Below are 15,261 nucleotides of genomic sequence, written 5' to 3'. Positions count from 1 at the left end.
GAGGAGGAGAGGAGGACTTTATATCATCAGGAGGAGGAGAGGAGGACTTTATATCATCAGGAGGAGGAGAGGAGGACTTTATATCATCAGGAGGAGGAGAGGAGGACTTTATATCATCAGGAGGAGGAGAGGAGGACTTTATATCATCAGGAGGAGGAGAGGAGGACTTTATATCATCAGGAGGAGAAGAGGAGGACTTTATATCATCAGGAGGAGAGGATGATTGAGTTTACATTTTTGGGTGAATTTAAACATTAAAGATGTGAGCATTCTGCTTAAAGGTGAGCAAATTGAATATTCTTTGTATACTGCTCAGTAGCTTAATTTTTAGAAAACAAAAATATATATCCTGTATTAACCAAGCAAAAAGTAAAGTATGTGCATTATAAATGTAGGTAGTGGAGTAAAAAGTAAAATATTTTGTACATGTGGTCATCTATATATCATAAAATAGAAATAATCAAGTAAAATATAAGTACTTAGTAATCTGTGCCTAAGTAGGCATACAGTACTAGAGTAAGTGTATTTAATTACATGTCACAACTGCATACATTCTAGCTTATTTGAGATAAGAACACATGACTTGTTTCATAGTTTATTTTTAAAATCATCTCTTTAAATGTAGCTTCAGGATTAATGTGATTAATTGCAGCCTACAGCAGCAGAGTTCACTTCCTGGACTGTGTTCCCTCCTGCACCGGTCACTGTGATCCAAACACTCGATAATCACCCACTCCACCTGATTGATTTATCTGCGGGCAGCTTGTCAGCACTGACTTCCTCCCTCCTGCACTCTACGCACACCGTTAGCCTGTTAGCCACATCACGCTAAAACAGAGTAATACCCAATACCCAACAGCCATGGCAGATCCAAGAATACGGCAAATTAAGATTAAAACTGGCATCGTGAAGAGGTAAGGTTGACTTTTTGTGAAGATGAATCAGCATGCCAAGAAAGCTACGTATAATAGCTACGTTAAGCTAAGGGAGGCGAGCTAACTAGCTTAGCGAGGCGGACAGGCTAGCTCCGCACCGCTCAGGGAACAGTGTTTGTCGCGGAGGTTATTAACTTTACTCCGGTGCTTCGCTGCGGCCTGTTGTCATACAGTTCATTGCTACGCTGTGTTTTCTTTTCTTCTTCTCGCGGTGACTACACTGGCTAACACTTCTGCTGTGACACAAGCTCACTGTGCTGGAAAAGAGAGAATTATACTGTAATACTGTGTTCTGTGTAGCTTGTAGCGGGAGCTAACGATGGGCGACTGAGGCTAGCATAGCTAGTTAGCTCAGAACATGGTGCCTTTCTGGCTCGTTTCTGAGGTAACGGTTGCTTCATTGTCTCTCAAACTGTCGAGTCTGCTGCTGGGACGAGGTTCACTGCAACCACGGTGCCAAGAACTGTTTTATCACATTGTTTTCATTCACTCCATTTGTTATGAATATGGAATAAAGCATAGCTAGCTCCAGAGAGGCTAACACTGAAAACTGTCTTAATTATCTTGGTAAATTTTGAACGTTTCACTTCTCTTTTGAGCACAACCTTGTTCAGCTGTTTGTCTCCATGTTGCAAATGTTTTCCCCCTTCTCTGAAGTGATGGTGGACATTTGTGTTGATGTAGGAAATAACTGCGTAGTCATGTCACCACAATGAGAAAGTCTCCATCATGTGCTGCTCCTGTCAACAAGGCCCAGGTAGCTCAGAGATAGTTTACTGTCACTGAGCACCACAAAACAATATTACAGTATGATATCTACAACACTTAACGATGTCATTTTAATTCTTAATTGATTTGTAGTTACTAAGCTGAAAATGATGACATTTCTTCATTAGACAAATATTTTATATCATGTTTTATTTTTTATTTTTTACACAAATATGTATTTAATATATCTCTGACTAGAGAAGTGCAGGATCACATCTTGGTAGTTGTGGTACATCTGTTGAGGAGGAAACGCTATTTTCAGATTGGTTTTATTGTGTTATAATTAGGGCTGGATCATGATATTTTGCCCACGATAACGATAATATCACGATACAGCGATTCTGCGATAATTGATATATTGCAAGAAATTTCATTCACGATATCTGTGTCACTGAAGAAATTCAGAATTTACTGACTGCACTGAATCCATTTCACAGGAATTACAAAACATTGTCAATCAATTTCACATGAATCACAGCCAAGAAAAACAAAGTGTATACTGCACAGTGGCTCTTCTTAACACACACACTGACCGCAACTTAAATATAATTAAATATTGATATTTGGCGCCAATGTATCAATAACATACATCAAGACGAAATATCCCGATATATCGTAGTATCGATATTTTGGTACACCCCTAGTTATTATTATATTATTCCCACATTAGCACCTTCCTGGAGACAGACTAGTTATGTAGTCATGCAGTTTGTTTAATTTGATGTGAATTTAGTTGGAAGTTGTCTCTTTTTAAATATTAAACGACTACAGTATATGAGGGAATGTGAAATATGATAGGGAAACTGTTAGTTGATGCGATGCAATGCAGTATTCTTACATTAAATGCTATATTTTAAAACAAAAACCTGATAGTTTAATTTATTGGGTAAATGTGTTCGATGCAGCCAAACTCTGAACTACAGCCGCACCTTCAGCATCAACTCAAAGTAGAACCACAAACTTATTTTAAACACGTGACTTTTATTAGCCTGCTTAACAGCATTAATAAGTCAATGAGGGATATACCAGATTTCGTCCTTAATCCCATTTCAAGTCTTTTTTTCATTACCATGTAACAGCTGATGTATATATTTACCTGAATGTTGATTAAATGTGTGTCTGACACAGTGAAATAGCAGCTGTAGCTACATTTGGCCCACCTTATATTTCACAAGCTACTTTATCCAAACACTGAAGGTCCTGGTTCAAATCTATAAATGTGATGTTCTTAAATCATTAATATCCCGAAGCTGACGTGAAGCCATCAGTTAAAGAGATGCATCACTCTGTTGTACATGTTTGGACTACAAACTGAGTATTAACACCAGCACACCTGACAGCAGCCTGTCATCAAGCTGCACACAGAAACAACATTCATTTTTATACCTTTTTAATACGTGTCACAATAGTTGTGTGCTAAAACATGTTTGTTTTTTTTCCGGTTAACTCAGCACAGCACATTGAATGCTTTTATTTAACTACAACATTAGCTGACATTAAATTAGCTGTGATGTGACCAGGACTGCAACTAGCATGTATTTTAATTTTGTATTAAACTACAATTAGTCGTCTGGTATAAAGGGACACAAATCAGGGGGAAACGCCCATGACATCTTCAGACATTATAGACGACATTTAGACACGGACTTTGTCAGTGGTGTTTGTGGTTTGAGGGAACAAAAAACTGTCCAGTATCAGCATGGACCTCAGAAGTCTGTCGGGCTCTACACTCGAGGTTAAAACAATAACGTTGATCTTATTCAATCTTCCCGATGCAGTCGAGTGATTAAATTGTCGTCATTTTGATGATTTTGCAAACCACGTACTTCAGTTCATTCTCCTCTAAACCTATATCAGAAGAAAGACGAGATTATTGAACTGAATGTGCTTCTGAAAGATGTTTGTGAACTACTGAGACTAAACATTACATCTACTGGCAATTTTATGTCCCACTGTGTTCACTCTGCCTCTTGTTCGTCGTTCTCTAGCTGGTGATGGAATGAGGTTGTTTTTTGTTTTGGTTTTTTTTTCGGGAAAATGGCCTCCTATAGTATGAAATAATAATGAATAGAATCCAGACGTTTTGTTTTGTGCATGTCGTCTGGACAGATTTGATTTGGGACAACACAAAGCATTTTTGATGTAGAACCTCTCAAGCTGATGATCCAGTTTAAGACGGGCTATTAATAGAGTCCCATTACAAAATTTGGTACAAAGGCCAGATTTAGCATGCTGGAATAGAAAATACTGTAGCTATGATGATGTGTGGTGGGATAATGGGCTCAGTGTAGAAGTCTGTGTGATGGACTGAGAGGCAGACCTCTAATTCTCTCCTGTCAATGGAGATAATGTAATGTGCTATCGATTGTGTTTTGATGAGGGTCAGATTACAAACAGGCTCCCTGAGGTGGTAATGATGGCGTCTGGATAATGTCACAGAGAATGCACGGCACAATAGATGTACTTCATCACCTGGTGCTGTCCTTAATATAATTTTACACCAACATAACTGCCTTTATGCAGGTTTTTTAACCTGTTTATGACTCCTTTCCCTTGTCAGAAGATGAATTTACCATTCTTTTTAATGTGTCATGAATGAAATTGATTGTGGGGAATTTTGACTTTCCCTCTGACATACAGTCCTGTGTTGGTCTCCTGATTTTATTTTTAATTTCCTAATCCTGTCATCATGTCTGAAGGCTCAGCTTACACATGTTGTGTGTTAATTCTTCAGATTCCAAACAAAAGAACGACAGGGAGATGAGATTACCACCTTTATGTAACCTTTATTCATGTAGGGAGACTTTGTTATTCATGATTACTTATTTAAGTTTCTTTAATAGTTTGTTTTTCACTAAAAAAAGATTCCAATTGAAGTGCAATTTTAAGAATATTTTGGTGATCATCAGGATAATGTCATGATTCTCAATAATGCTGGAAAGGATGATCGTGACATAAGAGCAGCAAGTTAACAAGGCTCTGTTTCTCTGCTCACCCGTCTTTTTTCCATAATCTGAAATAATTCCACAACGCTGATTTATTCCTGAGAGGGAATAACCTCATTGTCTTGTTCTCGCTCTTACCTGCCTGAAACCAGCACTGTGTGGGACGGAGGTGAGCTTGGACGGACAAGATGACAGAGTCATTCCAGGGGATTTTCATAATAAAGGCGTGTCTTAAAATGACCCTTTCCCATTGGAAAAACAAACATCTGATGTTTGTGTGTTGTAGCTGTACTAGGTTGAGCATCCTCTCCGGGTTAAAAGGTACCAAGTCATCATGGAGCCTTAATCAAGTCGTTGGCTTTAAATGTAAAGAATGTCTTTGCTTTGTGTCTCTTCATAATCTCGTGTCCCTCCCATTCAGTCTCTCTCTCTTCAGTCTCTCCTTGTCCTCCCCTCTTGCCTCGCTCCCCCCCTCCTCTCTTTTTATATATTGGAGTTTAGAGGAAACCTGCCTGCTCTTTTAGCCGGGCCTATTTCCAGTGGCTTTTGCACATTCCAGTCAGTGCCTTTTCTGCCCTAGCGAGGCGGATGCCCTTAATAAAATGACAACAGTAATTTGCCTTTGTCATTCCGGTCCCAGCACAGACTACATCGCGGCTCAAAAATACAGTGCTGGAGGAGGCGGCCGAATGTGTGTGTCGGCTGGCTCTAATTCCCTTTTTTTTCTATTTTCCACAGAGCTGCCTTTTCCATTAAGCCTGAGGTGGCAGGTCTATTTAAAACCAGCCACGACCCCACCCCTCATTCACAGCGCTCCAAGTCTGGGAGAAATAAGAAATTAACATCAGGACTGGAAGGGGAGGAATGGACATTTTGTTATTAGACTGTCCTTCAGTTTTATTCAAATTATTCCAGCCCTCCTTCCTCCATCTTTCTCTTTCTCCTCGCCACCTTCTTTGACTCTAAACAGGTGACATCACTCACTCTGCATCAGGCGCGAGAGTGGAAGGCAGGAGCTGCGATTGCATATGGTGCCTGTTTAAAAGCTTCTTGATGGAAGCGTATTAGAATGAGTGGTAATTGACGTAAAATATGACAGAGTGCCGTCGGCTTCCTTGGCTAAGCAAGGAGCAGTGCAACACGGAGGGAAGGGTCTCCGGTAATGTGGCTGATTAATGAAGGATCACTCACTTACGCACACACAGCTGATTTTATGAAAAATTAAATTTGTGTTGTCATTCCGACAAGCAGCCGCAGCCGGAAAAAGACTATTAGTTGGGAATCATTATCAATAGCGATATTTTCAAACTCCATTATGCCAATCAGGGTCAGAATGTGTTTAATAGATTTAGTTCCATTTGGCCCGTAATTGATAAATAATCAAAATTTATCAATGTACTGAAGCCCATTTTCACTAACAATCAAGGAAAAGAGGCCCATTTACCACCTGACTTGGTCCAAATTAGGGACTAAATTGATGATCAATTAATCTCTAAAAAGGACTGGTACTGTGTGTGTGTGTGTGTGTGTGTGTGTGTGTGTGTGTGTGTGTAAAGGAGTCAGATAAGCATGGTGATGAGATGTTGGCTAGAAGACATACAGTTTTTTATGTGTGCCTGCTTCAGTTACTCAACATGGAGACGGTTGACTTACAGCAGACCGGGTCAACTGGCGGCCCGCGGGCCAAATGTGGCCGTTTAAACACCCTGATTCTGGCCCGTTTATCATTTTATTAGTTTTGTCTGTTGTTCAGCACAAAAGTACACTTATTAAATTTAAAAGTTTCAGCTTCAGGCTGTTCAAGCGGAGGGAATTCATGATGATCAAACTGACAACCTACCGCAAAAGATTTGTTTTTGTATTTTTTGATAAATAAAGGAGGACAAAATTTTTTAAACGCATTTAAGTTCTGAGCTTCACAGGTCAGACAGACGGAACGTGAATCTCCGGCGCTTCAATCTTTTAAATTCTTACCCTTCTGAAACAGTAGTTTAATACGTCCGACTTGCAGTATAAGTATAATTTAAAACTTCTTACAGAAACATTTGAAAATTAATACATTCTGACACATGTATTTAGGGCAGAGATTCTCTTTGCATGTCACTTTTCGATTAAAAAATATTCCACTTTCACACCAAAATTAGTGTGTATGTGCAGGAACTTTAAAAGCAGGAAAACTCACTAAAAATGTGTGATTGACGCCATGTCTCAGTCTCAATCTGTATAATTCTGCATTAGACGCATCGTTTATTCCGCAGCTGATAACAGGAGTTACTGAGGAGTGAGACACTTAAACGTAGCATATATAAGTATCATTAAATTAAATAAATGTGAATTTACTTCCATTTGTCTCCACGCCCAGCCGTCCTCAACAAAACTCAAGACGTAGCCTAGCTTAGCACGTAAACATGAAGTTTCACATTTACACGTGTTGGATTTCATCATCCAGGTGGTTCATCTGTAAGAAACGTCCAGCTCGGTCTTCATAATCCTGATATTTATGTTTTTAAACTTAAAATGTTTACGTAACCTTTAAAGAAAGAATTGTGACACATCTAAGAGGACTTTTGGTTGAAACTCGCCAGTGTGTTATTTTCATTCTCCATTCACCATAAAATGATGAAAACCAGTGTTTTGTCCTCGGTTGTCTTGTTTTGTCCGCAGCCCAGAGAAATTCAGTTTACTGTCACTGAGGATGAAAGAAACCAGAAAATACTTGCATTTAAAAAAAAAAAAAAAAAAAAAACTGGAATCAGTGATTATTCATCTTTAAAAAAATACTCAAACAGATTAATATATAATCTAACTAATCTGTCGACAACTGCAGACGCTTTTGCATATTTGTATTTCTTGATAATTATTATTAAGTGTAAAGCAGCTACAGATCTTTATATTTTGGTGTAAACATGAAGGTTTGTTCCATAAATAATTTCTTCATGTCGACATTTTTAAATATGCAAGTACATCCCTGTGTGGTGTCTTTAGGTCAAAATGTCGTCTGTATATAAGTTGAATATGAAGTGTAATTGAAGGCTGATCTCTTGGACGTCAGCGCAGTGTGTAGCGGCGGCAGCGTGTAGCAGCAGTGTGTAGCAGCAGTGTGTAGCGGCAGTGTGTAGCGGCAGTGTGTAGCAGCAGTGTGTAGCAGCAGTGTGTAGCGGCGGTGTGTAGCGGCAGTGTGTAGCGGCGGCAGTGTGTAGCGGCAGTGTGTAGCGGCAGCAGTGTGTAGCGGCAGCAGTGTGTAGCGGCAGCAGTGTGTAGCGGCAGCAGTGTGTAGCGGCAGTGTGTAGCAGCAGTGTGTAGCAGGTGTGTGCAGCAGTGTGCGGCGGCAGTGTGTAGCAGCAGTGTGTAGCAGCAGTGTGTAGCAGGTGTGTGCAGCAGCAGTGTGTAGCGGCGGTGTGTAGCGGCAGTGTGTAGCGGCGGCAGTGTGTAGCAGGTGTGTGCAGCAGCAGTGTGTAGCGGCGGTGTGTAGCAGCAGTGTGTAGCAGCAGCAGTGTGTAGCGGCGGTGTGTAGCAGCAGTGTGTAGCAGCAGCAGTGTGTAGCAGCAGTGTGTAGCAGCAGTGTGCGGCGGCAGTGTGTAGCAGCAGTGTGTGCAGCAGGTGTGTAGCGGCAGTGTGTAGCAGCAGCAGTGTGTAGCAGCAGTGTGTAGCGGCGGTGTGTAGCGGCAGTGTGTAGCGGCGGCAGTGTGTAGCAGCAGTGTGTAGCAGCAGTGTGTAGCAGGTGTGTGCAGCAGTGTGCGGCGGCAGTGTGTAGCAGCAGTGTGTAGCAGCAGTGTGTAGCAGGTGTGTGGCGGCAGTGTGTAGCAGCAGTGTGTAGCAGCAGTGTGTAGCAGGTGTGTGCAGCAGCAGTGTGTAGCGGCGGTGTGTAGCAGCAGTGTGTAGCAGCAGCAGTGTGTAGCAGCAGTGTGTAGCGGCAGTGTGTAGCAGCAGTGTGCGGCGGCAGTGTGCAGCAGGTGTGTGCAGCAGCAGTGTGTAGCGGCAGCAGCAGTGTGTAGCGGCAGTGTGAAGCAGCAGTGTGTGGCAGCAGTGTGTAGCAGCAGCAGCAGTGTGTAGCAGCTGTGTGTGGCGGCAGTGTGTGTGGCGGCAGTGTGTAGCAGCAGTGTGTAGCAGCTGTGTGCAGCAGCAGTGTGAAGCAGCAGTGTGTGGCAGCAGTGTGCAGGACTGACGTGTCGGCTGCTTGTTGTTGAGCTGTGTGTCTTTCCATCCTGTGGGAGATGATCTCAGCGTGTCCCCTCAGTCAGACAAACGTTGGACAGAATGAGGATAGATGGCCTCGTCTGTGAAAGGTGACCATCACGGCTCGCCTCTTCATGCTCGGGCCTATATTATCTGTCTGTTTGATGGAACAACACTGTGTCACTGCCTCTAACTGTGAACTGTCTTCTCCCCTCTTTCTGTTCACGTCGTCTTGCAGGCTGGCCAAAGAGGAGATTTCGTACAAAACCGAGGCGAAGCAGCAGGAGGAGAAGGTCGCGCGCATGAAGGCAGAGGCAGGAGACGAGTACGTCCTCAAGAAACAGGTATGTGTGTCGTGTTTTTCCCTCTTTCATACTTAAACAATTATGTGTCTTAATGTGAAAATCTCTGCGTTAGTCTTTCATCAGCGGCTGTTCTCTGGTTGGTCTCAGCCACCGAGTGAAGGGGTTTCGCTCTCCCGTAGTCAGGAAGTGAATTCTATCTTGATGATTTGAGTGGCCCCTCATTCATGTAATGAGGTCAGTCCACAGTGATAATGAAGAATTAGGTTTTGAGAGGAGAATCATTAGTGATTTTGTAATTTGCTTGATGCAGATGTAATTATATCATGTTACTTTAGAGGAGTTTGATAATTACTGACACATGCTGGTAATTTAGTGTCCCTAACCTCCTCTCCATACTCAGTCACTGTGTCTGCAGCCCTTCATCGTCCGCCAGTGTGTTAGAGAAAACACTATAGACTCTGAAGATCGGCTGGACACACGTGCTGCTAGCTTGTCTTGATACCATCTTCAACACTGACTTTATCTGTTCGTGGAGAGAAACTGAAGTAAGAAGGAAAACGAGGATCTGATTATTCACCTCGAGTGATGGATTCTTGGTTTTGAGAAATGTCTCGACACTAGAAGTTTTTATTCAGAGAGTAAACATCTGTTGGATGGAATCCCATTAAGTATGTTTCACACATTTATGTTCCCCTCAAGATAAATTGTAATAACTCTGTTGACCTCCGCAACTTTCCATCATCAAGTCAAAACTAACATTTGTACAATAATTTAATCTATGATCAAATCCTTGCAAAAATTACACTGCCAATAGCTTCTGATGGAGACGGGTCTGTCTGTGTAAAGACGTGATGGAGACAGACGGGTCTGTGTAAAGACGTGATGGAGACGGGTCCGCGTAAAGACGTGATGGAGACGGGTCCGCGTAAAGACATGATGGAGACGGGTCCGTGTAAAGACGTGATGGAGACGGGTCCGCGTAAAGACGTGATGGAGACGGGTCTGCGTAAAGACGTGATGGAGACGGGTCTGCGTAAAGACCTGATGGAGACGGGTCTGCGTAAAGACGTGATGGAGACGGGTCTGTGTAAAGACCTGATGGAGACGGGTCCGCGTAAAGACGTGATGGAGACGGGTCTGCGTAAAGACCTGATGGAGACGGGTCCGTGTAAAGACGTGATGGAGACGGGTCCGCGTAAAGACGTGATGGAGACGGGTCTGCGTAAAGACCTGATGGAGACGGGTCTGCGTAAAGACGTGATGGAGACGGGTCTGCGTAAAGACGTGATGGAGACGGGTCTGCGTAAAGACGTGATGGAGACGGGTCTGCGTAAAGACGTGATGGAGACGGGTCTGCGTAAAGACGTGATGGAGACGGGTCTGCGTAAAGACGTGATGGAGACGGGTCTGTGTAAAGACGTGATGGAGACGGGTCTGTGTAAAGACGTGATGGAGACATACGGGTCTGCGTAAAGACGTGATGGAGACGGGTCTGCGTAAAGACGTGATGGAGACGGGTCTGCGTAAAGACGTGATGGAGACGGGTCTGCGTAAAGACGTGATGGAGACGGGTCTGTGTAAAGACGTGATGGAGACGGGTCTGCGTAAAGACGTGATGGAGACGGGTCTACGTAAAGACGTGATGGAGACGGGTCTGCGTAAAGACGTGATGGAGACATACGGGTCTGCGTAAAGACGTGATGGAGACGGGTCTGCGTAAAGATGTGATGAAGACAGACGGGTCCGCGTAAAGACGTGATGGAGACGGGTCTGCGTAAAGACATGATGGAGACGGGTCTGCGTAAAGACATGATGGAGACGGGTCTGCGTAAAGATGAAAATACAGGTTACATTAATCAACAATGAGATGATCAGTAGCTGCAGCCTTGTTTCTGGCTTGGTCCACCAGAACTGCTCCACACTCCCTCCAGCAGCAGCACCGGTCCCAGTTCATTTTAATTACACTCCTCCATGCTGCAGGCCGAGCGGGCACCGCTCCTGATTATGTTTACTGGTAACATTAAAATTCTGAGTGTGTTTTGTTTTGTTTGCTCATTCAGAGAGCGGCGGCTCGGGCTGAGCAGCCGGCTTGGCTGGTGTTAAATGTGGAGATTGGGAGGCCAGATGGATTATGGTTGGAGATGAGAGGTCTGAGGCAGGATGGATTACAGGTTTTTATTTTAATGGAATCAATACGCTGTAAGTGTCGTCTTTATCCAGCACTGATGGGATCATTCCACTGCACTGGGAGGGCACCGTGACTTTTCTCTGTTTCTACAGAGTCTGCCTCACCTTGTCACATCTAGACGGCGACCAACTCGACTAGTTGTCTGTCGGCGTGTCAGTTAGTCTGCCAGCCAGCCAGCCTGTGTATGAGTTCATCTGCGAGTGCCTGTTGGTGTGCACAGCCGTGAAATGTACACGTGTGTCGCCGCGTCCACGTTGTGGCTTTCCAGCTCGACAGAGGGCGAGGTGAGGAAGCATCTGTCATGAGTGAGTGTGTCTGACAGCGTTAGCCAACTCTTCTCTGCTCTTTAGGGTGCCAGCTGGGGGAATTCCACATTAGCCGCGGCTGTGAAAGTTCCCCAGGCTTTAACACAGTCTCACTCCAGGCGTAGTAATACCTCTTTACGCCTGATCACAGTGCCCTCCGCTCAGGGTTTCTTCATTTATCCAGGTGTGCAGTCAGATCGAGGTGGTCCCCTGCTGCCCAACTCCCTGCCCGATCGATAACTCAATAACATTTTTCATAGCGCCGGCTTGTTGGGAGATGTTAACCACAGCTGAGCATGTGGGACACCCTGCACTGTTACTGTGAGGAGCAAAGCTGCAGCCAATGAATATGCCTGTTTCTAGCTGTTTGAAATAATGCTCTAACTTGGAAAACGTGTTTTTCTTGGTGGAGGCAGGTAATGAAACATGATCACAGGAGCAGTGATGGAGGTAAGTGAATTAATAAAGGTGGTGATGGCACTGATGTGGGCTCTGTGTTTCAGATCGAGGTGTTGCAGGAGTCCAAGATGATGATCCCCGACTGCCACCGCCGTCTGGCCATCGCACACGCAGACCTGCTTCAGTTATTAGTGAGTAACACTCAGTCACCATTCAAATGTGAAAAACCTTTTTCATGTCACAACAGGATGAAAGTGTATTCATGTTACTGTGACTAATTCATGGCGTTGCAGAGTGTAATTGTGTTTGTAGGATATTACTGACACATGGTGACAAAAACATCTATTTGTCCTTAAATTAACCTAAACTTCAGCTCGTGATTACACAAAGTAGGATTCTCCCAGATCATCAACATGTGCACCTATTCGTCCTTTGTGTTCCTGTTGTTTATCTAAGAGTAAATTAACTAAACTCAGTGCTCATAGAGCTGTTCATGTATGAATATCATGCAGTTATTATAATAAGAGACTAAACTAAATATTAGTCAGGGATATTTTACTTAACACTTGATTGTTTATTCTGTGACACATCTGAATTCTTTTGTGAATATTTTTCGGCCTCCAAAAACAATGCGACACATTTCATGACATTTATTACATATCCATGAACATGCATGTCTGCACTCGTATCCCAATAACAACCCAACATGTTGAGTTGTGTATTTCTTCTTAGATGTTGGTTGTGTGGCGATATAACGTGAGTGTTGTCTTCTCGCTAGTTGCTAGCTAACGGCTGTATTACAGTAAAGTGTATTTACTCATCAAAAGTATTAAAACGAGGTGACGGGTGCAGAGTCCTGACATATTATTGTCTGGTTCTTGCTTGGATCTCATCAGGACCCCCAGCTCCAAACTCTCGTCCAAATATGGTCACTTCTGGTTCCAAAAAACAAGATGGCGACATGCCATGATGCTAAACTCGATCAGCCAGCAGGTGACTTCACGATGGAGTTACACTTTGTCTCAGTAGTAGATGTGCTGAATCAAATAAAACAAACCTGCTCGTCACACACTGAACTGATCCTTTATGCTCAAGTCTGACATGTTACACCAATTAACCATTTTTAGGTCCATGCACCAGGAGTGTGTCTCCAGGACTTGAGTTGATGTGGGAAGCAAACACGAGCATGCGAGTCTCCGGGTCATCTTCATTAATGCGGAGCAGCGGCGTGCTGCTGTGAGTCACTCACACGAGAGCAGAGCGGCAGGCAGAGGGAGCTAACCTGGAATTAGCCACATGTCCTCGTCCCTATCACTCATCCTCCCCTGTTGCTGCCTTCAGACAAACATGCACATATGCACACGCTCGTCACCGCTCATTAGCGGCGCTGTCACCGCGGTGACCACCACAGGAGCTCTCACACACACACACTTGATTAAAGGACGTGGACACCGTACAGTTACGTTATCGCTCGCTCCAACCCCGAACAGCTAAATCTGGATCAGGCTAATGTGGAACTGACTGAACGTTGACCTCAGGCTTTAAGTTTTATCATGACGGACAGTTTGGTGCAGATATTTTTAAACTCACGGTGACACAAAAGTTGTGGATTTATTCTGAAGTGTGTCGCTGTAGTTGATTATTTTTGGGTGTAGGAGGTGGCAGTATTCTCCTCAGATGGCAATAAAACCAAACCTCGTGTGTGTGTTTGTGTCGTTTCAGGAAGCAGAAGAGGATTTGGCTGAATCAGAGGAGTACAAAGAGGCCAGAAACATGTTGGACTCAGTGAAGCTTGAAGGATGATTTCTGATCTGTTTCTGTTCTCACTGTGAGATTCACTCGCTTTAAATGTCCATTCCTTTTCGTCAGGCCCTGTTGGCAGCCGCCGAGGCAAACTGAATCCATTCAAAGTCTCTGTTGATGTAATTATTTCTACTGTTTACTGTTAACGTGCCGCCACGTTTGTTCATGCCTCTCCTGTGTGTGAAATCCCACCTGAACACGTTTCAGGAGCGGAGTGGGTTTTTTTTCTTACGATTTTACTCGTCATACTCATCCACACTCTGGACTTAACGTGATTAAACCCACACACACACACACACACACACACTTGTCTGCTGTCTGTCCTGCAATTATGACTTGATTTGAGAAACTACAACTACACTATGAGTTTTGCATTTGTTTTATATTAATCTGAGTTGGACCTTTTAATGCCTGAACATCCCCAAAAAACTCACCAGAGCTGCAATTAATGATTATTTTTCACTGTTTATGATTTGAGTTTTCTTTTGATTGATTGTTAAGTTGTGACAGAGAAGTAAAAACTAACCACCACAGTGTCGTCCGCTTGTTTTGTGTGTCCGAAACATAAATACATCCAACCTAAGATGATGTGAAAAGGCTGGAAAACAGCAAGTTATAACTATATAACCTTCTTTAGAATAGGACAGGACCCGGGCCGCTGATATGAGACAACACGTTGTCTTATATTTTGGATTTATCTTGATGTGACTTAAAGGTCCAAATTGAAATAAAGATGATTTTTCAGTCTCATTCTGAGCTCCTCAGATATCGATGCTTTAGGACGGCGTCCAATCCCAAAGTATCAGTGCTTAGACGAGTTGGGAATTCTCACAAATTGGACCTTTTTAGATGTTTCTTTGTTTAATACTTGTCTTTACCCACTCGTGCCTCATTTACACGTAGATCTGTATATGTTTGAGTCAGCTGGAAGTCCGGTAATGTTTTCTGGTTCCAAAAATTCCTCGATTACGTTGAACATTTTCACTCGACATCCATCTTGTCAGCGCCCTGGGCAGTTATTCTGGACTAACTAAATGTCTAAATTAATATTAGGGGGACAGTACAGCACAAACACTTCCTGTGTTTGGTGACGTTCCCCCATAATAAGATTTCAAACACCTAAAAAGGTTTAAAAATGACGATAAAACTGTAGCTGTTCTTCTTGTGAACTCGATATCTCAACAACAATTGAGGGAGTTTCTTTAAAGCTGGTTGAAAATGTTCACGTTGACTCGAGGATGAACTGATTAGAGTTTGGTGGTCAGAGGTGACTGTGACATTTGTACAAATACAAAAGTCGGATCGGATGAAATAAGAAGTTATGACTTTGATATTCAAAAGCTCAGAGGTTAAATTCACTGTGACGTTATTATATTCTGCCAAATATGTTCTGGACATTATTCAACTCCACTGCTCAGGAACAAGACGAGACATAAA

General features: G+C 43.2%; 1 protein-coding gene across 1 annotated transcript; it reads left to right on the top strand.

Moving 5' to 3' along the window:
- The first annotated feature begins 725 nt into the window (after nucleotides 1-725).
- On the top strand, nucleotides 726-14,355 carry tbca (tubulin cofactor a). Its single transcript, XM_030436772.1, has 4 exons — nucleotides 726-914; nucleotides 9,063-9,168; nucleotides 12,126-12,212; nucleotides 13,744-14,355. The coding sequence occupies exons 1-4, from the start codon at nucleotides 862-864 to the stop codon at nucleotides 13,822-13,824; spliced, it is 327 nt and encodes a 108-aa protein (XP_030292632.1). The 5' UTR covers nucleotides 726-861; the 3' UTR covers nucleotides 13,825-14,355.
- The last annotated feature ends 906 nt before the right edge of the window (nucleotides 14,356-15,261 follow it).

The sequence above is a fragment of the Sparus aurata genome, chromosome 12 (assembly GCF_900880675.1).
Source record: "Sparus aurata chromosome 12, fSpaAur1.1, whole genome shotgun sequence".
Taxonomy (NCBI): domain Eukaryota; kingdom Metazoa; phylum Chordata; class Actinopteri; order Spariformes; family Sparidae; genus Sparus; species Sparus aurata.
Note: the sequence above shows the minus strand (reverse complement) of the source record. Positions and strands in the feature narration are given on the sequence as shown.